This window comes from Fukomys damarensis, unplaced genomic scaffold (genome assembly GCF_012274545.1).
Source record: "Fukomys damarensis isolate Sample0158 unplaced genomic scaffold, DMR_v1.0_HiC HiC_scaffold_19, whole genome shotgun sequence".
NCBI classification, from domain to species: Eukaryota; Metazoa; Chordata; class Mammalia; order Rodentia; family Bathyergidae; genus Fukomys; species Fukomys damarensis.
Window position 1 is genome coordinate 33915277 of NW_022900931.1, and position 26936 is coordinate 33942212.

General features: G+C 48.3%; 1 protein-coding gene across 10 annotated transcripts in view; it reads left to right on the forward strand.

The window, feature by feature from the left end:
- The window catches only part of Camk1d (calcium/calmodulin dependent protein kinase ID), a 308572-nt gene extending 300543 nt beyond the window's left edge, over positions 1–8029 (forward strand). For 9 of the 10 annotated variants that reach the window (XM_033765641.1, XM_010621303.1, XM_010621306.1 and 6 more), the window contains 2 exons: positions 669–786; positions 2658–8029. In XM_033765641.1, coding sequence (XP_033621532.1) covers positions 669–786; positions 2658–2776 — 237 coding nt within the window. In that variant the 3' untranslated portion in view covers positions 2777–8029. Of the gene's footprint in view, positions 1–668; positions 791–2657 lie in introns of all 10 variants that reach the window. The other variant, XM_033765642.1, reaches the window with a different exon arrangement.
- Positions 8030–26936: the final 18907 nt, after the last annotated feature.

Below are 26936 nucleotides of genomic sequence, written 5' to 3' on the forward strand. Positions count from 1 at the left end.
GCCCAGGGATCAAGTTCACGCCGGCTCTCAACTGCCTGGCTCTTTCTTGCGCTCTCTCCTTCCCTTCGCCTCTCTTTGCTCTGTTGGAACTCTGCATAGTCAGAGTTTATTAAAGTGATAACAGAGAGGGGAAAGAGGACAGAAAATCTGTGTTTTAAGTCATCGATATTTTCTGGTAAAATTTTGATAGATTTAAACCCAGAATGTCTGTGATCATCGCTAGGGATGACACAGAAACAAAATTAATTCTGCCGGCCTACTTGACCCCACATCAGAAATGCATGACTTAGGACCAGGGTCACACTTGTTGGAAAGTAGATACTATTTTAAAACCACATTTTACAATATGAAACTATCGTGATACCTTTTATTCTAAAAGCTCTCTTAAACGGTGGAGGGACTGCTTTGTGTTTGTTCTGTTTATTTATGTTGCCAGAAGAAAACTACTTTTTAAATCTCCAAAATATGTCTTGGCGGGAAGGGGGCCTAAACGAGCTCACACACCTTTGGGGGAAGGGAGCTGTGTAAGTTTCCTTCCTAAAGCACCAGAGCATGGTGAAGCCGCTTGCGATGTGTAGGGTGAGCAAAGATTGAAAGAAACCACCGAAGCCTCACCTAACTAGCCGGATGTGTTGTGCGGTTGATTCTTTTCCCTTCTTGCGTTTCAGCAAGCGTTTAATGCCACGGCCGTCGTGCGGCACATGAGGAGGTTACAGCTCGGCAGCAGCCTGGACAGCTCAAGTGCGAGCGTCTCGAGCAGCCTCAGCCTGGCCAGCCAAAAAGATTGTGCGTATGTAGCGCGGCCTGAATTCTGGAGGGGCCTCTGGGGTCGCACCAGGCGGGCAGGAGGGAGTGCCCGGGCCGAGCAGCTACAGTGTGCCGGGCACTTTCAGGGCTTGGCCCCGTCCCATGCTCCCGACTGTGCGGGGACATTTTTAATACAATCATTTGACCCTTGTATTCCCTAGGTTTCATTGTTTGTGTTTAGCAGTGAGAAGTCCCTGCCCGAGCTGCACACGGCCCGGTGTGTCTGGGTCCGGCCTGTCCCCTTGCCCACCCCAGGCCAGTGCTGTTGCTCTGTGGGTGGAGGAAGGGAGGCGAGGCTCCTGGCAGTCGTCCAGTCTCATGACAGCAACTGGAGCTCTTTAGATGAATTCGCTTGCAGTGAGAATAACCGTCATAACACTTTGTGGCCCTGCGTCTTCGGGGGAATAGGACTTCCCCGAGGGCTCACAGATGCTCTTCTGTCTCCCGCTCTGCCCTCTGCATTTATCCCGAGCTCATCCTCAGCCTGCCAGTGGCTCCTGCCCGCCTCGGAGCAGTGGCCTGAGCATCCTGCTTGCCCTCCTCTGCCCTGCACTGAGCGGGCCTTCAGCTTGGCCTGCTGTGGGCATCACGCGCCTGCCCGCCTGCCTCCAGAAGGGCTCCCCTCCTCTCCTGGAGCTGTCCCCTGTCCTTCGGGACTGGCCAACACTGTGTTTCTCGTGACTTCTCCTCACGTTGCTCTGGCCAAGCTGCACACCCCAGTCCGCCACATTCATGTGCCCACCCGAGTCTTCCCCTCTGGCCAAGGGGACCCACGATTCCCCTCCCTGCCTCCCTCCCTCCCTCCTTCCTTTCTTTGCTCCTTCTGTTGTTTTTGTAGGTATGAGGACTGAGTCCAGGGCCTTCGCACTGAGCTACAACCCCAGCTCTTTCATATTTTTTTTTCTTTTTTTGAGACAGGCTTTCCCTAAATTGCCAAGTTTTCTAGGTAAGGCTTGAACTTACGATCTTTCTGCCTCAGCCTCCCAGAGTGCTGGGATTACAGTCATGTGCTACCATGTTTTTAGAGCCATACACCAGCGAAGCCCATCTTGGTAGCTGATTTTATGATTCCCCCGTGTCCTGGGTGCAAAGCTCCCTGGCACATGTGCCTTGTGAGCTGCAACAGCTGCTGCTGCATCCTGCACCAGGGCATTCTCAGGCGACACCTCTGCCTGGTGAGGAGGCTTCAGTGCCACCCAGGCGGAATTCTTTTAGGTCATGGGGCTCCTGAGTTCCCAGAGCAACAGGTGGATGGCCTCATTTCAAGGTGCCCTGTGTCAGAAAATGCTTCTTTCCAAGAGTACAGAGTACACACCACTCACTCTTTTTGTGTGTGCGTGTGGTACCGGGGATCCAACTCAGGTCCTTGTGCTTGTGAGGCAGGCCACCGAACTGCTGAGCTAAATTCCGGGCCCTAGGCCACTCACTCTTAAAGTACCTCCTTTCATGGGGCTGTTGCAAAGGCGAACACTTCCCAGATGATGGTGTATATTCTAACCCTAGCCCTGTACCCTGTACACAGTAGGTGTTCAGTAAATAGGGCCTCCTATATCATGGTGGCTGAAATGTGTTTCCAGAGCAGTTGTACCGAAGAGAGAGGTGAGCGGGGTCTAATAATAAAGCATCTGGGACACTTTGCAAAGGTTTTCCAGTGGGGAAATGTACAGATGTACATGCACAAATGCAGCCGGGCTGGGCTGTCACTCAGCTGGACTCTGGAGTTTGATTCCGAGAGCCACCAAAACAAATCAATTCAGATCCATAAAAACTCCGGCCCCCACAGCAGGGAGTGAGGGCGTGGATTTGCTTCTGGTGCACTGAGCCCCGTGTGTCCCCCTGTCCCCCTGCAGGCCTGGCACCTTCGACGCTCTGTAGCTTCATGTCCTCTTCGTCGGGGGTCTCAGGAGTTGGATCCGAGCGGAGACCCAGGCCCACCACTGTGACCACAGTGAACACTGGAAGCGAGTGACCGGCTCTGGAGGTGGATGGGCCGGGTGCAGGGAAGGGTCCCGGGCCACCTGCCGCCCCACCTGCATGGTGCACCTTTCTGCAAAGGACTGGAAGGCAGAAGTTTTTTACGGCCATATTTTATACTGCATTTCTCACAAACTGTACTGAACTCAAGGGGGCTGAGTGAATAGGATCTGGTGCTGTAAATATGAATCTTGCAAAGCTCTCACGGCATGGACCGCTTGTCGCTCCGTCGTTTCCACTCTTCTCAGTGTAGGCAGCCATCTAGGGTGTATTTTTTTTCATGAAGAAAAAAAGATTTCAACTGGATTATTTAAAAATATTGGTGAATATTGTGCATTAGAGGTTTTTCCTTTGAAGAAGTATGTCTTTTTGATCTGTATCTCAGTTACGTGACCTATATTATTTGCTCTTCAGTAGTAGTTTTATGTTAACCTTTAAGAGATTTTTTTCCCCCTCCAAGGAGAATTTAAAGGCACTTAGAAGAATTTCTAAGAAGAGGATGAATTCTGTCTCGCAGGCTGAATGCGCTTGGCTCCTCTTCTCCCTTCCTCGGGAGGGTCAGCCCTGAGGAAGGCACCTGGGCGGCTGTGGGGTGTCTTCTCCCCAGCTGTGGGGGGAGTGTGCATCAGGAGCCCCAGGCCGGCTGCTCCCCGAGACCCACGGCCGGTCCTCGCCGCGACCCTCGCCCTGTGAACACCGGACCCACACAGCCAGGACTGGGAGCGCCCCTTCCCCGGGGGCCCGCTGCTATCCATGTGTGTCCGCGACCCCCACGCAGCTCTCTTCTCCGAGGGACAGCAGATGGAACTCTGACCTCAGCTATGCAGTTGTAAAATGAATCTCTCTCTCTGTTTTGTTTTTAAACACAGTTCTAATCTTACACTTAAAATGGCCTCCCGACACACACGTTTCTGCATATTTTCACCCAGCCTTGAAGAAGAAACCATTTCTCTGGGATGATAAGAGGCGAGCACCGTGTGTGCAGAACACTGGCCAAGGCAGAAAGGGCCTCAGCCCTACTGCTCTACAGCGTGAAGCTGTCGCTGTCATCGGGGACCGTGAAGCAAAGGCCTGTGATAGCTCAGTTTGCCTGGCATGAAGGACTTCCCAGGATGTGGGGCGCCCTGACCCCCAGAAAGAGCAGGCCACTGGTTCAGTGTGTGGGCGCTGGGTGTCAGTGCAGCCTCACCAGCCCTGGAGGAGGCGGTGCCAGGCAGGTGATCCTGGGTCCCTCACACCCTCTCAGCGTGCTGAGCTCAACTCCACACAGCCTCGCAGCCCCACCAAACCTCTGGGGTCCCTGCTGGCCCAGCGACTGCCATGGCTGTTGCCCCCACGCCCCTCTCCCACAGTTGACCAATGCCCTGTTGGACAAAGGTTTGTCACTTCTATACCTTGCCTATTTTAGCAGTGTCCACCGACCCTCCACAAAACACACACACACACACACACACACACACACACACAGACGTGTTCAGACTCCGCAACCCCAGCTAAGGACACGCACAGGAGGTGTAATAACAGTACAGCCTTTTCCTACCTGACTCACAGGCAGGAATCCACTTGGCTTCTGTCACACAACTGTCCAGGGTGAAAATTCAAGCTATCACTCTTCAACATCTGCAAAAAGCCTGGAGATGTCTATGAAGGGACAGCAGACCCGGTGAAGAAGCAAGCGTCACCTACGTTGGAGTCACATCGCCTGTTCCCATAAAGTGGACAAGGACTTAAGCATGATGAACACACTCGGGAAAACTCAGGAGCCCGACTAGGTGTGTGCGCATGTGGTGAACCCGCTAATGTCATGGGAACGCTCAGGTCCATGGAGTATAAGGAAGAAAACGGAAGGGAATGGGGAATTGTGCGCCTGAGCATGGCGCATCTGGGGTGAACCTGAGTTGTTACCAGGTCTTAGTGCTGTGTGGCGCATGCAGCTAGGAAACAGTGTTTGAAGCCGGGTTCTCTTACTGGCGATAGAGATACTTGTCTGAGGCTGACTTGTCCCCGCAAGCTGTAGAACAGGTGAAGAGTGCCCTTGGGGAGGTCTCCGCCGCCCCCACTGGCCTTGAGAGAGAAAGGAGGAAGGCTGTTTTCCAACAGTGCTGGGCGTCATTTATGTCTCCTTGCAGAATGGGAGCAGAGCACAGAATGGGCCTTTCCCTGAGACCTGATACATGGGAGGCCATGTCCAGGCCCCTGGCTGGTGCCACGTTCTGCCGGTATTAGTTGAGCGTCTCCTCCATGCCCCAGCGTGCTTGGCTGAGGCCAAGGACAGCGCCCAAGCCCCCTCTCAGGCTTCTCCTAACCCTAGACCCCCTTGGTCTCTTTATCTTCTCTGAGCAAGTGGGTTTTTGTCCTCCTGGGGATAACAGTGGGCTTTCATCTGCTGCCTGTGTGCTCCGCCCTTGCTCCCTGATCTTCAGTTCCTAAGTGAGGCAGGAGGCGCAGCTAATGTTCACCTGAGCCAGCACTGAGTGGCAGCCACGCTCAGGCCCCGACAGGCCTGACACTTGGCACTCTGACCCAGGGGACACCCGCAGTCTGGGCTGCTCCCTGCTTTGCTGCAGGCACTGGGATTTGGAGCCTCAGACTGGGGTGGGGCAGAGGTGGCTGGAGCTGGGAAGCACAGGGCATGACTAGGTGACAGGCACAAAACCCAGAGCAAAGAGGAGGCCACCACTCCCCACAGCACCTGGGCCCGTTGGAGAATAGAGGATATAACCTGCCCCTTCACAGCTCATCTTGAAAGGACGATGTAGCTGGCATGAAAAGTAGGTGTGGCCTGGTGTTCTTGACCTTGACCCTTGTTGGTTCTGAAGTCTCACCTGGGCACCAGGGAGCAGCTCTGGTGCACATGAGCTTGTGACTCTGAGGGGATCCCACTGTCTGACTTGCTCTTAGCATTGCATCCAGGGACTGGGCAGTCGGGCCTAGGCTTCTTTCTGAGGAACCTGGCTGAAAGGCAGAGGTTTGGCTTTTAGAAAACGTCAGCTGTGTGATAAAAGGGGCCTAGACTCAATTTACCTGCCTCATGCTGTGCGTTTGTTCCCCTTTGTGTCCAGTGCGGCCTGGATGGGCTGTCGGTGGGAGAAGGAGCTCCCCTTTGGAGCAAAGGCCAAGGCCGGGGAGCCCAGTTGGGCCCCTGGTGCAACAGGACCGATCCCCTGGGGAACAACACTTAGCCCGATTAGCCCACTGGCTCTCAAGGTTTATGAGCAGTTTTAAAGACAGAAAAGACCATACCCCGGGGTGGCGGCACTGTCTTAGAGCTCTGGACTCCCCTGGCCCTCTCAGAGCCTGGGTCAGAAGTGATCTTCACCAGGGGATCCAGGGTGGTGTCACTGAGGCAGTGTCCAGGGCAGGTCCCAGGCGAGGGGCTGCTTCCGCCCACAGCGCCCCCGCCTGCCACGATTCCCACACTCCTGCTGATGGATCGCCTTTGGCAACGAGGAAGGAAGGTGAGGGCTGAAAAGGGCAGTTCCTCTCCTCCCATTTTCCATAGCAGTAACTGGATGGTCTGTCTCCCAAGTCTGTGCAGTCCTCCTGGCTAGCAGACGAAGGCCCGCCCCTCCTGCCAGTGCACGAGCCCCTCGCATGTCCCGCTGTCTCCTCTCCACAGGGTTTGCCTTGTCCTGAAACACATTCCAGACCAAACACTGTTCAATTAGTTTCCAGAAGAAAAACAACGTGTACATGCCTGTGTGTAGTCCGGCACTCTTCTGGGGGGACCAGGTCCTTTGTTGGGGCTGCAGGTACACTGGACCTTTGTCAAAGACATTCCAAGCCTTTGGTTTTCAGAACTGAAACTATCAAGAAAAAGATGAACTGGGAAAACAGATTTGTAAAAGAGGGGTTCATTTCCTGTTGGCTCCAAGGACATTTGTGTGCGGATGAATTAGCTTGAAAACCTCAACACTTGGGCGGCAGGCGTGTGTAAGGAGGAGGAGGAAGACAAAACCTTCAGCCCCTCGCCAGGTCCCATCTCGGTGTGTCACGGTCTGCAGCCTGGGCGTGTGCACGGGGCTGGCCTGCTGCGAAGTCCGCCCTGCATGCTGGCCACAGCCCAGCCTGCCTCCTGCTCCAGCAGCGGCCCGCACCTCCAAATCATCCAGAGGGAGTTCACCCTTTCCAGACTTCCTGGCCACCTCCGGCGGGAGCAGCTAAAGCTTGTGGCTTCTCCAAACCTAATGGCTGTGCGTTTGGAAGCTGAACACCCAGCATGTGGCTGCCAAGTCTGGTTTTGTGGACAAAGCAAACCGTGGAATGGCTTTTCAGTGTCTGTATCTTTCTACACCAAAGGGACAAACTGTGGCATTCGCCCTTTGCACTAAGGCTGCTTCTCCATTTACCTGTTTTTAACCTTTTTGTCTCTGGGGAACTTCTCCTGTGATCTTTATGTCATCTGATGATTTGCTGTACTGTTTTACTTACAGGTGATTTTATCTTCTTAGGAACAGGAAAAAAAGTCAACGAGAGAAAGGTTTGAGGCGTTAGACATAGAGATCGCACTAGGGATGCAGAAGCCCCAGACAAGTTGCTTCTTAAAGGAAAATCTTAGTTTGGAGAGATTAGGTTCCTGGCTCCCCAGAATTCTATCTTGGGAGACAGAACGTTGGGGCAGAGTCGACAGCCAGGCTATGAGAAGGAAGGAAAGGCTCAGTTCCGATGTTTGTCTCACAGCAGTGAAACCTGCTGCTCTCCTTCCTGGGCACCTGGCTTTTCGGGGGTGACATGCAATAGGGCCTAAATGTCAGCAGAAGAGCTGCACCATCGCAGCAGCGTCTCCACCTGGAAAGGTTGCAGAGAGCATCTACCTTAGTCCCACACTCAGGTGAGAAGATGTCAAAGGTACATTCTGCCCAGAATCAACATTGGAACATTTTCCAAATTGGCTTTTGCAGCTGCCCATAATCTTCTGACCCTTCTTTTGACATCCACCCCACCGTGAGCATGTTTTCCAAAAGCTTACAATGTTGAATCCAGGAACGACCCCATGTCTACTAGTACCAGGCTTGCAATTGGTTCAACTTTTCCATACAAACATGCCTGTCCAAAAGAAGAGAAGTGTGCATTTGTTCCATGCATGTGGTAAACTCTGCAAGAAGTTTAACCCCCATAGGTTTGCTCATGGGTCTATGTAGCACATGACTCTGCCTTGACAATCATGTATACACATCAAGGTTTCTATCATAACGATGAGGTTGATGACTTCTTGTTCTCCTCCAATAAAGACAATTAATCACCTTCAGATATGTGTAGTCTTTTTCTTTCATGATGAGCAAGGTACAGTGCCTTATCATCTGTGTGTTTCATACTATCAGCAAAGTTTGAATTTGAAGGAAAATAGGAGAGCTTCAGTCCCTTACTTTGCTGGGTTCTGGTCTTAGGAGACAGGCAGACAGACTGACTGATGGATCGATTTCGTATCCTTCATCTGGCCCAGTTTAAGAAAGATTTAGCAAGAGAAACTGTGCCCAGTCCCACTTTCTTACATACTTCATAATAAAATCTATGTTAAGTCCCCAAAGATCACCCATTACAGTTTCTTCATCACAGTGTGTGTGTGTGTGTGTGTGTGTGTGTGTGTGCCCCTGCACATGCTGAAGATCACAGGTGACAGAGTAGTAGGGGCTGATTTCTGGGCTGCACTCTGACTCGGAACAAGACACTTGTTTTTCCATCTGGTTTCTATGAAGGCAACATTTGGGGGCTGCTAGCTTGGATGGGCCCTGAGGACCCAGAGCATTAGGCTGTGGGTCAGCGGTAGCTTTTACCACTTTTACAAGGCTTCCTCTAAAAGCTCCAGCTGGGAACGCAGAATTAAAGCCCAGGCTTTAGAGGGGTTTGTCTGGCCTCTTTCGTCTGGGGGTGTGAAAGGTGAAGGACACAGTAGCTTTCTCTGTACCAAGGGGTTGGTACAGAGAAAAGCATTTTGCAGGTCTCATGAGGTATTATGCTGCTCAAAACTGGTTTTCCCCTTGTCTCGCCTCACGGATGAGGAACCCCAGACCCTGGCCTTTCCTTCAGACCCACGGCAGCCACGAAACGAGACCTAGGGGCCCTCAAAACGGCAGTCCCTCCCCCATTCCCATCCCAGGTCCCATCACTGTTTACCGAACACAGTCATGAGTTGCCATGATTCCGTCACGTGTGTTCCCAACGTGTTTGAGCATCAGCTACACTCAAGGGTTTTCACTCACAGTGAGAAAACCCCAGTAAGTCTGACCGGAATCCTCCCTTGCAGGGTTGCAAGAAAGAGCATTTAAGCCTGGAAGGAAGGGCAGGGTTCGAGCAGGAATTCAGTAGGAAGAGTGTGAGCAGGGGTGGAGGCTGGGGACGCAGTCTGTTTTCTTTGGACGAGCACACAGGGTGTGGGAAAGGTCCGGAGGGAGAGGGAGGTGGGCTGGGGAGGCCGGTCCCCAATGACAACCACTGTGACCATCGTACCCGGCTGCACTCGGTTCGTCCCATTCCGTATCACTTTTGCCATCAGCCTGGGCAGGAGGGGGGCTCTGAGCGCCCGAGAGAGTTCTGCATGCTTCAGTGATGCATCTGGGGTCACCATAGGATGAGCCGTTTCCGGCTCAGCGCATGTTGGCACCGACAGCTGCTGCTGGCCTGCCTCTCACACTGTTGCAAACCGTGACATTTGGACGTTAGCAGGAAACTGGCAGCCACTGAACGTTCCTGCGTGGAGGGGCGACACAGTCGAGTCGGTTAATGTTGTGGAACATTAGCACTAGGGGTGCTCCCACCACAGCACTGGCTGGCCTTACAGTCTGACGTGCCTCGCAGTGAGAACGCCGTCATGGTCACCACTGTCTGTCCAGCCTGTATGCTCTCTGCTCTTCCATTCTTCCGTTCCTCAGGAGAAATATCACAGAAGCTACATTTGGTCTAAAATCCGAGAGGCAGGCGATGATAATGCTGTTGAGGTTTGGTTTTGTATTTTTTAAAGTTCATCTCTTCTGCCCTGATTACTAACTCTGGAACGTTCTATCCATGCACATGGAGTATCATCCCTGACTTGGAGGCTGCCTGGCCATCCTCTCTTCTCCTCCCTGTCACCCTCAAATGAAAATGATTTATTTTCGCCGGGGATTTAGCTCAGTGGTTCCACAGCCTGCCTCGAAAGCACAAAGGCCTAAGTTTGATTCCCCGTGCCAAAAAAAAGAGAGAAAATGATTTATTTTCACGAAGGTGCCTCAGCTCTCCTGAGAGCCTCCAGCAGCCCCAAGAGGAGCTGCATTCAGCAGGAGCTCATGTTCCTAATATGGGTGCAAACCCTTCTCTCTAGCCCACGACTTTGTTTCCTGCTCCCTCTCCATGACGTGTATGTCTTCCACTTCAGATTATCTTTGCATTCTTCAGCACATGGAGTCTGAATCCTTCTGTCCCTTGCCGGGTGTGGCTGTTTAAGTCAGCAGAAAACAGTGAGCAGCCCCTTGTGGGGACCAACTGCTCCCTGCACAGACCCGGGGACATGGGGCTTCTGCGGCCCCTAGCAAAGGTGCTTTCCACATGGGCAGAAGCTAAAGCTTCCCCCAGGTTGACAGCGGTGTAGAGCTTAGCACCTGTCATACACCAGGGGACAGCCCACTTCTTCAGCTGTGCCTCGAGCCTCGATCCTGGGGCCCCGCTCAGATGAGGCTTCTGATTCAGCAGCTCAGGTGGGGCCCACACTTTGAATAGCAGCTGAGGACTCTGGGAGTCTCTTTCTCCAGTTCTCATCCCCAACAACATTGAATCGCTGTGGAAGAAGTTAGAACATCCAAAGGCCCACAGATTCGGTCATTATCTCATCAATGTCAGGCACAGTCCTCAGTCACCATGCTGCCCTGAGTTGAGAGGTAGATTAGACAGATCTCTGAGTGCTTTTAACTTTCTTCTTCAGTGCTGGGGATTAAACACGGTACTTTCATACCAAGCAACATCCTCGGCCCTTTTAATGTTTCAGTTTTGAGACAGGGTCTTATTAAGCCACCCTCTTGAGTCTTGCTCTGCCTGGAAGAGTGCACGGCCCTGTCAGGTACACTGTGTGCTTCCTCAATAACATGCAAAAAAAAAGGTCTCAGTTGAAAATGAATTTCAGGACTTTTTTCAGACTTGGATACCAGCCAGAGAAGGAAGGAACATGAGGTAAAATTGTTCTACTACTCATCAAGTGTACTTTTCCTGCTCCTTCTTTCCAGACCTGGTGTTAGATTAACAAGCTCACATGTTAACAACCATGCTGCCACAAATGCTGGTGGCGCAACACTGACAGCAGTAAGAGGAGTTTTCCATCCTTGACAAAAGCCAGCGAGAGGCATTTGTCTCATTCACCTCTCTGAAAAATTTTAATTGTGCATCCTAGTGATAAAGCACTGTGAGCACGCTCCTATCATATGGATATTTACATATGTGAAAATTATAGACATGTAGTACTATACCTCCTTGTAGAAATATGTACAAAATATATAAAAAGTAAGAATACTGAAACGACAAGAACAACAAAAAAAATACTCTTCCGTAGAAGAAAGCTTTTAATCTAGGTCACATTAATGTGACCCGGTGTGTTCTATATTTTTTATTAGGATTTAAGGGTTTGCAATACAGAAAACTGAAAGTCTTATCTCAAGTTCACCTAAATTCTTTTAAGTGTTGTAACTGAAAAAGTCATGATATAAAAATATGTAGCTCTATGTGGAAGAAGGCCATTGATGGGGTGCTTTACAGGTAGGAATGTGAGCACGTGCATACTGGAAACTCACAGACTGAAAATAGGAATGTTACAGATAGATCCTTCTTTCTTAGCTCCTCCTTTGTCCTTCCTGTCCTTGATCTTCTTACCCCTCTAAATCATGTTATATGAAACATTATAACTGTAATCTAGGAACAAGCAGTTCCTTTAAGACTTTACTTCTCTGTAAAATAAGAGGTTAATGTCAAAGTTAATGTTTATATTTAACTCTCAATCAAAACTTCAATCTTTTGAAAATGCAAAATGGAGTGGGAAATACAGACTGATGTCTTTCATGGTTAAGGCACTTCAGAAAGCCCCAGACCACTGGAGGAGTCCCCAGTGGGGACTCTTGAAATTTATGACAGACTCTTGAAATTTATGACACATTTTCATGGAATTCTGTGTACTAATGAGCAGAATAGACAAGAAAAGATAGTGTGAAAAGCTCTTAAAATGATTTAGTATTCTATTCATCATAGGAGCATCTACATCTTTGTAATAATCGAAGAGTTGTAGTACTTGTCTGTGACACAGCTCACCAGTCTCCAGACAAGGCTTACAATGCTTAGGAACCAGAAGACCTCTGCAACCAGTCTGCAGGTCTAGACCATGACTAAGACACTGTTGTATGGCAGGCAAAGTACTTAGGCATCCATCTCCAGACCTCTTGGTGACTGTCTTGAAAACCCAAACCTATCACCTATGATGGCTGCCTTCTGCTAACCTTTATAATGAAGCAGATATTACCAAACTGTAAATCCTTTTCTAGTTCCAGACTATGTTGATGGATGCTGGAGACCATGTGGGCCAAAGAATAAAAGGAAGAAAGAAAATGGAGAAGCAGATAAAATGCTTAACCAGAAGCATAACCACCTGCAGGTGAACTGCGGCAGTAGGACGTCCCCTAGTTACTAGTACAATGTTTCCCAACTCACACATATGAAACACCTGGGCACTCGGTAAAATGCATTGTGGCTCATTCAGTTGGGTGGAGGAGAGTGGCTGAAATTCTACATCTCTAGCAAGCTCCAGGAGACGTGGGTGCACACCTTGAATAACAAGCCCTAGCGTCCACCTCGCCTCTTCTGCAGGAAGACCTGCCTTTCTTGAGCCTGTGGTAGTTTGCTGACTGCAGCAACAGGTGTGGAATTCAGGCAGAGACTAGCACTGGTGTTACCTAAATCACAGGAGCTACAGGTGGTAACTGTCAGGAGGCTGGCTGCCCAGCCAATTCCTTGGAGTTATGCCCACCCTAATGAGGGTATCTTTGGGTTAAAAGCCTCTCTTTTCCACGCCCTCTGTGGGGCGGATACAGCAGGTGAGCTGAGCCGGAAGTGTCCAGGGCACCTCAGCGCCCCCTGCTGTTAGGGGCGAAAACAGCAGAAGACTGGAGGAGCAGGCGTGCAGCAGCTCCTCTGCTTGAGTTGGTGCATGGAGCACTTCTTACCCTGTAGCTCTCGCGCGAAAGGCAGTCCCTCCGTGTCAGGACCTGTTACAGCTGTCATGGGCTCCGGAGCGCTGGTCGGCGCCTTCCAGTGTCATCCTACACCTAGAAGGTAAGACCCAGGGCCCCAGGGTGGCCATTGCTTTTTCTTGTAATCGCTGTGGCTCTTCCCCTACACCCTCTTGTCTGAGGAAATCTGTGCCCCCTGACTCCAAGGTGACCCCGACCCCTACTGCAGCTATAAAGTAGCTGAGAGTAGTTGGCAATGTCTTTTCAAAAATGGGCTGGGTGTTGGCGTAGGCCTGTAATCCCAGCACTTGGGGAGGCTGAAATAGATCAAATTCAAGCCCAGCCTGGGCAATTAAGCACTTTAGTGTGACCCTGTGTCAAAATTTAAAGTAATTAATTAAAAAGGGCTGGGTGGGGATGTTCAGTAAGGACCCTGGGTTCAACCCCCAGTAACAGGGTAGGAGAATCAGGGCTGGGGCAGAGCAGTCAGTCAGCTGGGTGGAATGTGTCCAAGTCCTGGAGACCGCCAGCCTTGGTAGGGTGCCCCTGTAATCCCAGCACTTGGGAGGCTGAGTCAGGAGGATCGCTGTGAATCTGAGGCCAGCCAGGGCTACAGAGTGAGACCTTGTCTCCAAAAAGTAAAAATTAAAAAAACAAAAGTCTTGGAGACCCAGGATCCTGGAAGACTTCCCCTCTCCTGAGCTCCGTACACAGAACAGACCGGAAAGCACGACTTTCTGTTCTTCACTTCCTTGGCAGGAAGGCACGTGACTCTGGATGGGCTGTTGCAGTCTGGGGCCAGGCCGTGGGAGCATTTGGTGGGCAGCTGCCCCAATGCCTTATTTGCACGACGGATAAACCAAGCCAGGAATTTAATTGTTTAAAAATACTGCACAGTATATGTGAGCAAACAGTGATTCACAAGCCAGGCCGTGCCTGAGGCAGGGGTCGCAGCTCTGACCTGGCCAGGAGGGAGAAGTCTTCGTGGGTGAATTCCACAGGTGGGATTTGAGCAGTGGTTTTTCATTCCAGAGCACTGGGGCCGTGGCAGGGGTGGGGGAACTTCGTATCTTTCTGTACCATTTGCATTTTTACATGAAACAATAAGGGTTTTAATAGTTTTGTTTTTATAACTAGCCTTAGTTTTTTGTAGCAAAATATGTATTGGTACATTTGATGTACATAATGATAACACTCATCACAGGGAATTTGTACCTGTACTTGATATATCTTGCTGCTTTTTTTCCGTTCCTCCTCGCTCCCTTCAACCCTTCTTCCCTTCCTTATTTACAAAAGCTTTGTTTCCATCTTTTCCTTCTATTTTCTTTTTTCTTGTCCCTTTTTTCCCCCTCTCCCTTCCCTTGTTCCCCTTATCATCTGAATGTTTTCTTCCAGTTTCTCAATATCTATTATATATTTCGGTCCTTATGTCCACTTTCAGCTTCTCACACCAAGGAACCAACGTGGTATTTAAACATGTGTGCCTGATTTATTTCACTTAAGAGGATGGGCTCAAGGTGCATCCATTTAGTTTGAAATTTTTCCAGCTTATCCTCCTTTATGGCAGAGTAGTACTCCATTGTAGATACAAAAAACCCCACATCTTTTCCCATTCATTGGTTGATGGGCATTTGGGCTATTTCCAAGTTTTAGCTATTGCAAACTCTGCTGCTGTAAACATGGTGAGGCTGTATCAGTGTGTTGTGATGCTTTTAATTCTTTAGGGAGGATACTGTGTCAGTTACTTTTTGTGTTGCTGAGACAAAATACCCAACACCCAAAGTTGAAGGAGGAAAGGTTTATTTTGCTTATGGTTTGTAGAGGTTTCAGTCCATTGTTGGCTGGCACCAAGGCAGGGTGGCGCGGCAGACAGGTAGAAGTTAGAAAAAGTAGCGAGGGACCTTAACATCTTTCTGTCTCTTTCGTCTTATTCAGATTACTGAGATTAGGGTGGCACCAAAGCAGTCAGTGGGCTGGGTTAGTAATCACATGAGCTTAACCCCAGCTCCACACACTCTCGATTGAGACCCCTCTGAAAAAGCCGCCTATGACTGCGTGAGGCTTTGGGAGACATCTAGACCCAAACCATAACAGACACCAAGAAGGGGAACAGCTGGGTCGAATGGAACCTCTGGTTTTAGTGTTTGCGGAATCTCCACACTGATTCCCACAGTGGCTGCACCTGTCTACTCTCCCCCAACCGCGGAGCAGGGCTCCTTTTCCCCACAGCCCCACCAGCGTTTGCTTTTGGCTGATTTCTTGTAGTAGTCACTGTTTCTGGGGTGACATGGAATCCAGCATTGTTTTAATTTGCAGTATTGGATCTGAAAGACCCCGCCCGTCATCCTCTGTGGAGCGCACTCCTTTTCCACCTCCCATGAACATACACCCCCTGCTAGCTTTTCTTATGTCTCACCCAGTTCTTTGTTCAGGACACCAAGAACCTGGAAATAATTTCCTTTCGACCTTCCACCCAGTACTAGTAATACCAAAAAAAAAAAAAAAGTGGGGCACTAAGAGATTATCCTTTGGCAGGTTCCCCGTAGGTGCTTTGCTGTACAGTGAAAAAAGCCATGGACATTAAATTGACTTAAAGCAGGGCAAGTTGCCCTGACTCAACTGAGAGGAGTATGTGCCATCCTGCTTTCCTGGAAGATGAGTGGCCGTGAATCAGCTCATGGTGTTCTTAAAAGCCTCCTCTGCAGGTCACATTTGGAGCAGACGTGCTAAGGAAACGTGTTTGGAGGCTCCTAGGTTAATTTCTCCACTTCAGATGCGCAGCAGCACCCTCTTGGTTCCTCCTACCCACAGCTATTTTGTTTCACATGTAAACGGGGAGCAGATGGGAGGAACCTGAGAGCGAGCACAGAGACCATGAGGATTTGCCTCACCACACCCCGACCCCGGAGTGCTGGTCGGCGCTCCCTGACTCCTTACTGGAACTGAGGGTGCAACTGGGCAGTTCAGTACTTGGCTGGCGAGTGCAGGACCCTGGGTTTGATTCCCAGCCCTGAAAAGCAAAATCAAAAATCTGTTGCATGATTTGATGAGCAACTGGGGGATGAATCCCTGGGTCACTGAGGGGGACAGCAGTGGTGGCTCTCGGCAGGTCGGCCTTTCTGCCAGTCACAGACACCCAAGGAATGAATACCTGGATTTTCCCTAACGCAGCTCATCTCTGGGTGCTTCTCGGCAAGGCCCAAGTACTGCTTGTTTCAAGTTCGTTCCCCTCTGTCTAAGCTCTGCTCTGGCTCTGGCCATTTTTCCAAGACTTACTTTTCTGCATGTACAAATATTGGTGCAGAACAGAGCCTGGTATTTGAGAGCTACAGGGGCTCCTGGGAAAGGCCTGAACCCCTGCGAGCGGGACTCCACCAGCCAGCCCTGGACTCAGCTGAGCATCAGTGAGGCCCCAGCGCTGCCAGGATGATGCTGCTTCAGTCCTCAGCTTCAGATGCGCCTGGCCCAATGGCAAACTACACAATAGCTTGGTGAGGCGGTGAGCCAGGTCCATTCAGGCACACTCCTGGGTATTCCTTCCAGCCCACAGTGCTGTGGTCTGCTCCTTACTGGGTGTGAGCAGAGTGCTGGAAGCTTGGAGGACTTAATCAGGGATCCATGTGATCGCTTTTCCCCTCCAGGGAACGTGTGCCATGGGCGGACAGAAGCATGGGCGAGGCTACTCTCCCGCCCGCCCCGCCTGCTCCGTGCCTTGTTGGTGATGATTTTGAGACTCTAAGCAGGGTTTCCACTTCTGAGAATGAAGAACAGAGATGGCAAGCTGTGCATCAGGGCCTGGATCCAGCAGGGATGTGCTCTGGTAGATTGCGGCTTGGGATGGGCTGTCTGCCCATAGGGAAAGCAGGAAAGCGAGGCTGTTCTTCAGTACCACAGAAACCCGTCTCATAAATGCTCCTTCGCTGCCTGGCCCTTTCCTCCCCTCTCTTCTCCTCCCCTCCTCTCCCCCAGAACTTTCCAGTGGGGATTCATCCTTGCTCTGGGAAACCAAGCTGAATTACAGGCATGCACCCTGCTAGATCTCAAACTAGATGCCTTGTTTATTCTGGAAACCACCATGGTGAGCCAAGATGGCCTCTGTGTCCACTTCCTGTGGCCTCCTCACGGGTCAGCCATATGACCATGTGACAGCAAGCCTGAAATTCAGGTCCATAGGAAGTGAGCAAGGCAGCCCAGCAGCTGGCCAGCGACTCATTAGCTGATTCCCTTCTCCTGGTGGCTGCTCAACTGCCGGGGGCCTTTCTCATTTCCTGTATTAACTTCTCCAACATGGCCGACGCTTTGTAAGGGCAGCTGAGTGGCTCTTGGCCTTCAAGAGGCAATGAAATCACCTCTGTGAATCGTTCACGGGTCGGGGATGGGACCTGAGCATTGGAATGCTTAACACCTCCCTGAGGTGATTCTGATGTGTAGCAGAAGTGGGAACCCGTGCCAGCTGAACCGTTCATATGTCTGATGATCTGATAAAGGTCAGGTGGGCAGATCCAGGCCTCCTTACCTTTCTCGGCTGATTTACACAGAGCAGAGTAGATTTGGAGAAGAAAGATTTGACCAGGATGTTGATCCTAATCGTGGCTCCGTATAAACTCCTTGTTCTTATTCTTTTAGTTTTTGTTGTGTTTTGTTTTTTGTACAGGGGATGGAACTCGGGACCTTGCGCTTGTGAGGCAGGCAGCGGAACCACTGAGCTAAATCCCTGGCCCTTAAACTCCTTGTTCTTTAACAGCTAATCCACTGGCAGACTTCTTGCCTCCTTTCTAAGCAGAGAATTTCAAAACACTGGGTATGCAAATAGCATATCCCAGGTAATGTTGACAAATAGGATGCCTGCTTAAATTTGAATTCCAGATAATCAATAAAATGTTTTAGTATAAGTAAGCCCTTGTAATATTTGGGATAAACATGGAAGAAATTGTGAAAAAAACTTGACAAAGCATTCAAGTTTAGAAACCTCTGTTTAATAAATCTGGTGATTGTAACAGATTAGTAATCAAGATAATATTCCTTTTGTTACAAATGACAGTCATAGCAAACTTCAGGGGGAGAAAAAAGGAAATTATTGTTTCTTCTAACTGAAAAGCCCATGTGTTTAAGCTATCTTTAGAGGTATCCAGGGATTTCTCTCCATCTTTTCTGTTTTCCTTTCTCTATCAAGGTTTTTCCAAATACAGGGAAAGAAGTCCCAGCTAGTCCAGGCCTCACAAACAGCTGATCACCACGCAAGGGAGAGCTCTGAAGGCCGCGAAGACTGGCTCTTTTCTATCTTGAGTCATACGTCCACTCTGCAACCACTGCAGCTGAGGAAATTGGCTACAGTAATCCCTTGACATCCTTAGGGAACTGGGTCTGGTACCCCCACTGATACCCAAATCCTCAGTGCTCACATCTCCTAGAAAATGGCATCGTGTTTGCACAGAACCTATGGAGTCCTCCTGTGTAATTCAGATCCCCTGTAGATTATTTATAATAATTACAGTAATACAATATAAGTGCTCTGTAAATAGTTGTTAAACTGTGTTGTTCAGGGAATAATACCAAGATAGCAGAAATGAATTTTTCTTCTTACATATTTTTGGCCTGGATGGGTTGAGTCCATGAATGCAGGATGCAGGGGCCTTGTCTGAACCGCATGCCCTCAGCCTGCAGCTTCACTGAGTCGTGTGGTTCAGTAAGCATTTCTTTTCTTTTCTTTTCTGTTTTTTTGTTTTGTAGGTACCAGGGATCGAACCCGGGTCTTTGCGCTTGCAAGGCAGGTGGTGGCACCACTGAGCTAAATCCCCAGCCCTAATAGGCTATGCTATGGGCTGTTTCTAAGGGAAAGGATTTTGAGCAAAGAAATATCTGTAAGCCTTCTTCCTGCAGAGGAGGAATGCGCTTCTTGTTCATCCCAAGTGTGTACGTATCCTGCCTAAGGAAGGGAAAGTTGAATTAGGACAGTGTGAGGATCTTCAGTGGACCTGACCAGGCGACCTCCTCACTCCTCACCTGGGCTTCTGCCACCAGCAGCAAAGTACTGTGCATGTGGAAGAGATGAGGTCTTAGGGTGTCATTTGGGGCTGTGGTCCAGCACTATGCCTGGAGGAGGCACCTTTCCAACCATTTGGGCCCCTCTGACTGTCAAGGTTGGGGGACTCGGTGAATGCCGTGGGGGTGAGGATGCCCCCTTCTGATACCTGAGTAGTCACCATCCATTCACAGCACTTTTGACCCACTGTGCCTGGGTAACCCCAGAGGTGACTCTTGAGTGCTCTTCTGCCCTGAGGATGGACGGCCGGTCGTGTCCTCCAGGACTGAAGGGTGTGAGACACAGAGCTTACTCTATCCTGCTTTGCACTACGAAGTTTCTGTGCTTGTTTCTCATGTTTGAGTTCAAGATTGTTCTGCTAGAGCATACGCTTCAGCAAGGCAGGAATTCTGGCTTCTAGTCTTCTACAAGGTCTGCCGTGGGCTTTGTTGAATGTTTTAAGTTATTAGAAGAAGTTGCCGTCACCCTGTCTTCACCAAGCACTGTAAGTTAGCAGCCCTACTTAACTTACCTCCCACTCAGGGACTGTTTATTAGACTCACATTTTTCCTAATGAAATTGCCTATCTCACACTTCAATTCTCATTGCGAAGGGTGAGAGAGCCGGATTGGGATGCATATTTTGGGATTTTTTTAAAGAGCTCCACAAATACCTCTGATACATTGCTCTCTACGTCCCACAAATCCCCTTATACTGAAAATAGTTTTAAAGTAATCCTCTCCTACTGGTTGGAATATCAAATCTAAGAGTGCAGCCCGTGGTCTGATTTCAACACACCCTCACACCATGGTGCACCACAGTTGTGTTAAGAATAATGTAATAGAGATGCCAGCCAACCAAAAGGGGCACATCACTAACCAATTCTATTCCTGTACGTAGAGGTTCTCTGGGGGCAGGCATGAAAAGGGGAGATTCCTTAATGAAAGCAGGTGGTTCCCTCTCAGGATGATTTAGTCTTGGTTTCAAGAGAATTTAGGAATAGAATTAAGCTAATTAAGCTAACTCCTGCAAGCTTGTTATAAATCATCATGGTATCTCAGGGTGGAATGGCCGTTGGAGATGGGAATATTCAATACGGTGTTAAATAAATGCTGTTAGTTTTATCAGCTGATATGAATCAAATCCTACCTAACAGTGGCACAAAGAATTGAGAGCTGGGAGCCATCGGGTGAGGAAAAACAGTAAAATAGGCTTATACAAGTTAACAGACTATCAGACAATAGGAAGGGAGGGCAGAGCTCGGAGGAGACAGACATCCACCGCCTTGGGCACTCCTATATCGTAGCGTCTCACCTGTCAACTCTAAAAACTGAACTCTCAACTCTAAAATCTGAAATAGTGCTCTGATTATCTACAGCCACGAACTGGCTTTCCTATGTATTCATCTCTTCTGTTCCTCCCATCTTGCTGTCAAAATATAAGAACTGGTGGGACGATGACAAATCTCTATCTTGTTTAGACCCTTTGAGGTCCCAGCTCTGATCAACTGAGTCCATGAGGTTTGAGGTCAGCCTGAAGCTACAGCCTGGGCTACATAATGAGATTGTCCCAAAAGACAAAAGTGTCTGATCGAGACTTCAGCTCCAAGTGCCAGTTTTCTGTATATGAAAGAGAATAGAGGGCCATGCTGAATTTTAATGTACTCGAAGTAGGGAGTCGGGACGGGAGCTAGAGCTTGTCTAATCTTTCTGGGGGGAAGGGAAAGAGAGAGGAGATGCTTAGGAGCCAGGTATGGAGCCCTTCCTTGTTATTCTTTCTTCCAGTCACCCTGGGAAGGCAGTGTGGGGTGATATGCAACAGAGGTACAGCAAGAACATCATTGAGCTACCCTGATACACCGAAACAGAAAAAAGTAGCTCTCTAGGAACTGGGAGGGAGCTGACAAGAAAATTCGAAACTACAGACAAGTTGGAGAAATGAAGGGCAATGTAGACAAAAAGAATGAAGCTCCAAAAAACAATCAAAAAAACCCAAAATGCCTGGTGTGGTGGCGCATGCCTGTAATCCCAGCACTCAGGAGGCTGAGGCAGGAGGATCAGTGTGAGTTCAAGACCAACCTGAGCTACATAGTGAGTTCCAGGTCAGTCTCAACTACATAGTGAGACCCTGCCTCAAAAAAATGAAAAAAACAAAAAACAAAAAAACAAAAACAAAGAAAACAACTGTCTCACAAGCACAAGGACCTGAGTTCAATCCCTGGTACCAAAAAACAAACAAACCAAAAAAACCCCAAAATTCCTGGTGTGGTGGTACATGCCTGTAATCCCAGCACTCAGGAGGCTGAGGCAGGAGGATTGCTGTGAGTTCGAGACGAGCCTGGGCTACATAGTGAGTTCCAGGTCAGTCTCAACTACATAGTGAAACCCTGCCTCAAAAAAACAAAAACAAAAGAAACCAACAAAAACCAAACAAACAAACAAAAAAAACTGTCTCACAAGCACAAGGACCCGAGTTCAATCCCTGGTACCAAAAAACAAACAAAAAAACCCCAAAATAAAAAAATAAAAAATGAAGCTGTCTGGAAAGCTCACCTTGACTCCCACGAAGGGGGCCCTGTCTTTACGGAAGCAAGGTAAGCCCAGATGGATGGTAGCTCCAGGAGAGATGGTGGGCCAGGCGAGCAGTGTTGGCCCCAGAAGAAGCTGATGAGTATTGTAAACTGCAAAAACAACGTGGAGTTTTACTCCAAAAGTGACCCCTTCTGCACAGCAGGCTAGATTTGAAGAAGAAATCCAGTGCAGTGCCTGCTGCATTTGAAAAAGATTCATCAACAGCTACTTTGGGAAGGAATTAATTGTGTAGGACAAAGCCAGAGAACAACAGATCAACTCCACTTGAAGATTTCCATTGTTGCCCATATTATGGCTTGTGTTTAATTGTCCTCCAAAGCCTCCTGTACTCACAGGTGGGGCTTTTGGGAGATGTGAGGCTGGATCAGGGTGTGTGATACTGAGGTTAAGTGTGTAGATGATGGAAGTCCCATTCTGGGTGTGGGTGGCACCTATCAATAGGCTCTATCCTGGATGGAATATGAAGGGCCAGAAGAAAGGCCAGCTTGCTGCTGCTGCTGCTGATTGCTGCATTCTGCCTGCTACACCATGAACTATTTCTCCTCTGTGATACCCTCTGCCATGTTACCTTGTCTTGGAGCCAGGTGAGTATGGATTGAAACCTCTACAAACAGAACTGAAATAAACCTGTCCTCTTTAAACTTGTGAATGTTGGGTATTTTCCCCCAACAATGAGAAAAATAAGACATCCTACCACAGTGACTGGTAGGAGATGACCACAGTTGTGGAGAGGGTGAGGGCTAGACCTAAGCTCCCACCCCTAATGCTGAGTTTAAGCTCAGATTGGGGAGGACATGGGGCCCTGCCCTCCATGGCCAGAAGCCATGCCAGGAATGTTTGGCTTTTGGAAGTGACTGGTACTGGTACTAAGTCCTACAGTCTGATTGAACCCCCCACCTGCTGCTTATATTGAGCACAGAGATCACTGGTCTGTTTACTTTTGCCATCTGCTAATGTGAGCAAGACTATGCTTCAGCTTGGATATATATGCCACAGTCTAGGGTATACAGACAGAAGGGCCTCTGGAGCAAGAAGAAGGGGCCGCCTCACAAACTCATGGGCCATAAAAGTAAGTGGATAAAACCATGACTTGCTGGATCCCAAGATTGCAGAACCTGGAAAGAAACCATTCATTCAAAAATACAGAGGATTTTTTGGTTCATTTCCTTTTTTTTTTTTTTTCTTCACAGATTTTGATTGTTTTTTCTTTTTAATTTTTTAAATTTTTTTCTTGTTCTCTTCTGTGACTTCTACCTAATTCTCTTGTTTTTTTCTCCTTAATAGTATCCTTTATAAAGGTACAAGATCCCAGTAATGAATGTAACTGTACTGTATACATAGAATGTACCAATAAACTCAATAAAAATGAAAAAAATAGTATCCTTTATCTCACTTTTCTCTTTTTTTGTCTTCTCTCGCATAATTTTTCAAAATTTAACTTATTCTCCCATTCCCAACCCCCTCTCTCTTTACTACCATTACTATTAAGCTTTACTAACCTTTAGATAGATAGCTCTATGCTATTGCTGTTGAATTCTTTTCAGCTGTTAGTGGACAGTTGTTGTATTCAGTAGCTATTTGCTATATATCAATATGTGACTTATCTTAGTGTTTAGACTATAATTATAGATCCTTTTTATGACTAAGGGTAGTATATTATTGGTTCCATGGTATGTCAATATCCATTTTGTCGTTGATACTATTACTGTTGCTGTTGATTTTGTTGCTATTGCCAAGGAGACATAGTTCTTGCTCTTAATTGGTTTCTCTCTCTATGCCAATATCTTGCTTGCCTTTAGGTTATTAACAGTATTGAGTCCCATTTCAAAGACTGAGCCAGCCAATTTACATTGCATTATCTCCTCCCAAATTAATGAAGGTGGTTGGATCTTGGAACAGAGGCAACAACTCATGATGAGCCACACCCTCTTGTGGTTTCAATATGAAGTGTTCCCAAATACTCATGTATTGGGGCTTTGTCCCCAGTGCAGCAGGACTCAGAGGTTATGCCTAGAGTGGTGACTGGCTCATGATGATGACAGCTTCATCAATGCATTCATCTATTAATGAGTTTATAGCCGAATGGCTGTTAGGGAGTGGGACCCGTTGGAGGAAGTAGTTGACTGGGGCCGTGCCTTTGAAGGGTATATGTAGTCTGAGACCTCTTTGCTCTGGCGTTTCCTTCCTCTCCTTCCTGGCCATCATGAAGATTCTCAACCATGTCTTTCTGCCGTGATGTTTCTGCCTTGCCACTAGCCTAAAAACAGTGAAACCAGCTTGCCATGGACATGGACTTCCGAAACCATGAGCTAAAATGAATCTTTCTTCAAGTTGCTTTATATCAGATATTTTGCCACAGTGACGGAAAGTTAATACAACCCCGAAATCTGCCCATAGTTCTGATAACTGAACTGGGAGCTCAGCACGGGACTGAGCAGGAAGATGGTATGTGACAGAAATGGCTTAGAGCTTGGTGGGCTGTGGGGAGAAGAGATAGTTCATAGCCAGTTTGGAGCTGAGAATACAGAAAAGAACCCCAAACCCTTAACATCTGCCAGACTTGGCTAGAGCACAGTACTGCTGGCAGACTGCGCTGGAATTCTGTTCACTCAGAGGAATGAAGCGTAAGATAAGCTTTTCAGTGGCAGACAGCCATGGTTCCCATTCTAAATGTTGCACTTAGTGGGAGACACAGAGCTGATCCAGCGGGACCAGGCTGTGAAGCAGTAATTTGGGTCTTGGGTAAAAACCTTGTTTAGTTTATAGAGAGGTGATCTCAGGAAAAACAGTCTGTGCCAGAGTTTTAGAAAGATGAGGATTGATTCAGAATTAGGCTACAAATTTAGAAACTTGGTTTTTCTTTGCTTACCTTCCACATTTTTTCTTTTGGATTTTATTTAAATGTTATAGAAGGAGACTTACAAACAGGTATGCTGGTACCTCGGTTTGTGAACTTAATGTTTCATGATTTGGGGGAAGATGGCTGTGTTTGCATTTGTGTAGGGAAGATGCCCATGGTTATGTTTGTCATTCAGTGTAGAGTTTCTGAACAGAAGTGAAATTTTGCCAAATGCTTTTGTTTGTAAACAGAATTGTTTGCAATTCCAAAATACTCGTTTATATCCCTTTATGCAAAATACATTTGGTCCATCTCTATGAGTTGCCAAGGTCCAGACAGTTTCAGTATTGCTTAGAAGTCCAAGTCCATTGTCTCTGAGATTTAAGGCAAATTTAACTGCCAGGCCCTATAAAAATGAAAAGAAAGTTAAACACTTCCAATATACAATGATACAGGACAAACATTTCAATTCCAAAAGGGAGAAATAGGAGAATATAAAGGAATTGAACCAAAACAAGATTGAAACCCAGCAGGGCAAACAGTGAACCCTGTAGTTCCATGACTACTACCGTGGGTAAATTGGGGTGAGATGTAAACTCCAAGGAGCTGGTGTGGCCCCATGCTTATGGCACTGAAAGTGGTTGGTGTAAGGTCAGACTGAGGCATGATTGAGACCACCAAAGCAGGCAAAGTCTAAGCAACATTCAATGAGTTTATTGTCATCTGGGTGCAGATAGGCCAAGGGTGAGAAGGCCCTTGGCACTGAGAGGAGGGTGCTGTGGTTGATATGGGTCATTTTAGGTAGGGGAGGGGGCGCTGGTCCAGAGGATGGAAAATTTTAGAGTCCCACGGGCGATGGGCCTGGGGCTGGCTGATGCACAGGGTGGTGGTAAGATCAGCAGGGTGCTGCTGGCTTCTTGTTTTCTCTGTGCTCCTGTGGATGTGAATAGCAGGTCTGCTTGGGCAGGAGTCTGACTTGGAGGACCTGTCAGTTGTAACTCTCATGGCCTCTCTTTTGGGCTGGCTTTGCTTACTCTTTGAAGCTTTCCTCAGATGATCCATGTTCCTGGTTTTTCCAACTTTCTGGAGTCTCTAATGTACTTTTCACTTAACATTCACAGCTTCACAAATTGCTCTCTCAGGGGAAAACTGCCTGGCCTTCAGGCCTTCTTATGAAATTTGGGTGGAAACCTTCCTGACTCCACAGCTCTTGCATTCTGCATGCACCTAAAATCAGTACCACAGGGATGACAGACAGCAAGGTCTGCTGCCACCTGGAGCAGTAACTAAGCCCTTTTACATCTTTCTGGTGGTTTCTGAGGCCTCTGAGTGCCAGGATGGCTGAGCAATGTAAACCGAATCCTGGGGAATCAATTCCCTATGTGGCCCTTGTCCAACAGAATGCCCTGGGGCTCTCTTCTCAAATCAGAGTCCTTCTGTGTTACACGCTTGAGCCTGGGAAGTGTTGGGTCTTGCATATGCCCTCAGGCCATGTTTCCTGTTGTCTTATTTCAAAGTACTTGGCTCCTTTTTAATGCTAATCTTTTCAGCAATCAAATTCTTCCTTGCTCCATCTTTGCAAGCCCCAACTTTCCTGGAACCTCCTTTCTGCCCAAAATCAAAACTTTTAAAATCATTCAGCAAGGTCACTTGTTCTTAATTCTCAACATAGAGCTGACTAAAGTCCCCAAACAGCCATGCCACCACCTCAAATTTAGACTGTCTTGAAATTTTCTTCAACAAGATTCATTAGTCCACTGTCCTTCGTCTCCCACAAAATCTTTCGACATGACCCAAAGGCAGACAATTTTTCTGCCAGAGCATACATAACACACATGGCCTGGGGTCCAACTGCCAATGGAGTCTTTCTTCCCAACAGAAGACTCTCCAGCCTGGTCTTTACCTGCTGTGTTTCTATCAACATTCTGGTCTTATGAACTCTGACCAGAATCTCCCATCAAGTGTATCTTAGAGCATTCTAGGACTGCTTCTGTATGTGACATCTACAAACCTTTCCAAACTCTTCCTTCAGGTCAGAATCACAGGCATATGTACAACATGATGAGGTAGAATCACAGCCATGAGCCTGCTTCTCTGGTACTAAAACCTTAGTTACTTTCTCATTACTGGGACGCAGTACCCAACACCTACAAATTGAAAGAGGAGAGGTTATTTTTACTCACATTTTCTAGAGGTTTCAGTCCATAGTTGACTTGTTCCAAGGCAAAGTGGCATGGTACAGGAGCATGGCAGAGGGGGCTTGTGTATGGCATGATGGTGGAAAGCAGAGAAAGCAAGGAAGGAGTGGAGAAGATACACCTTTCCAGGCCATGCTGCCAGTCACCTCCCTGAAGTCTCACCTCTGAGCACATGAGGCTTTGGGAGGACATCTACATATAAACCATGACATAAGGTATTGACTCGTGCAGTTATGGAGGCTGAGAAGTCCTGTGATCTGCCATCATAAGCTGGAGACCCAAGAAATCAGTGGTAATTTGAAGTCCTGAGAATTGGTAGTGTGCATT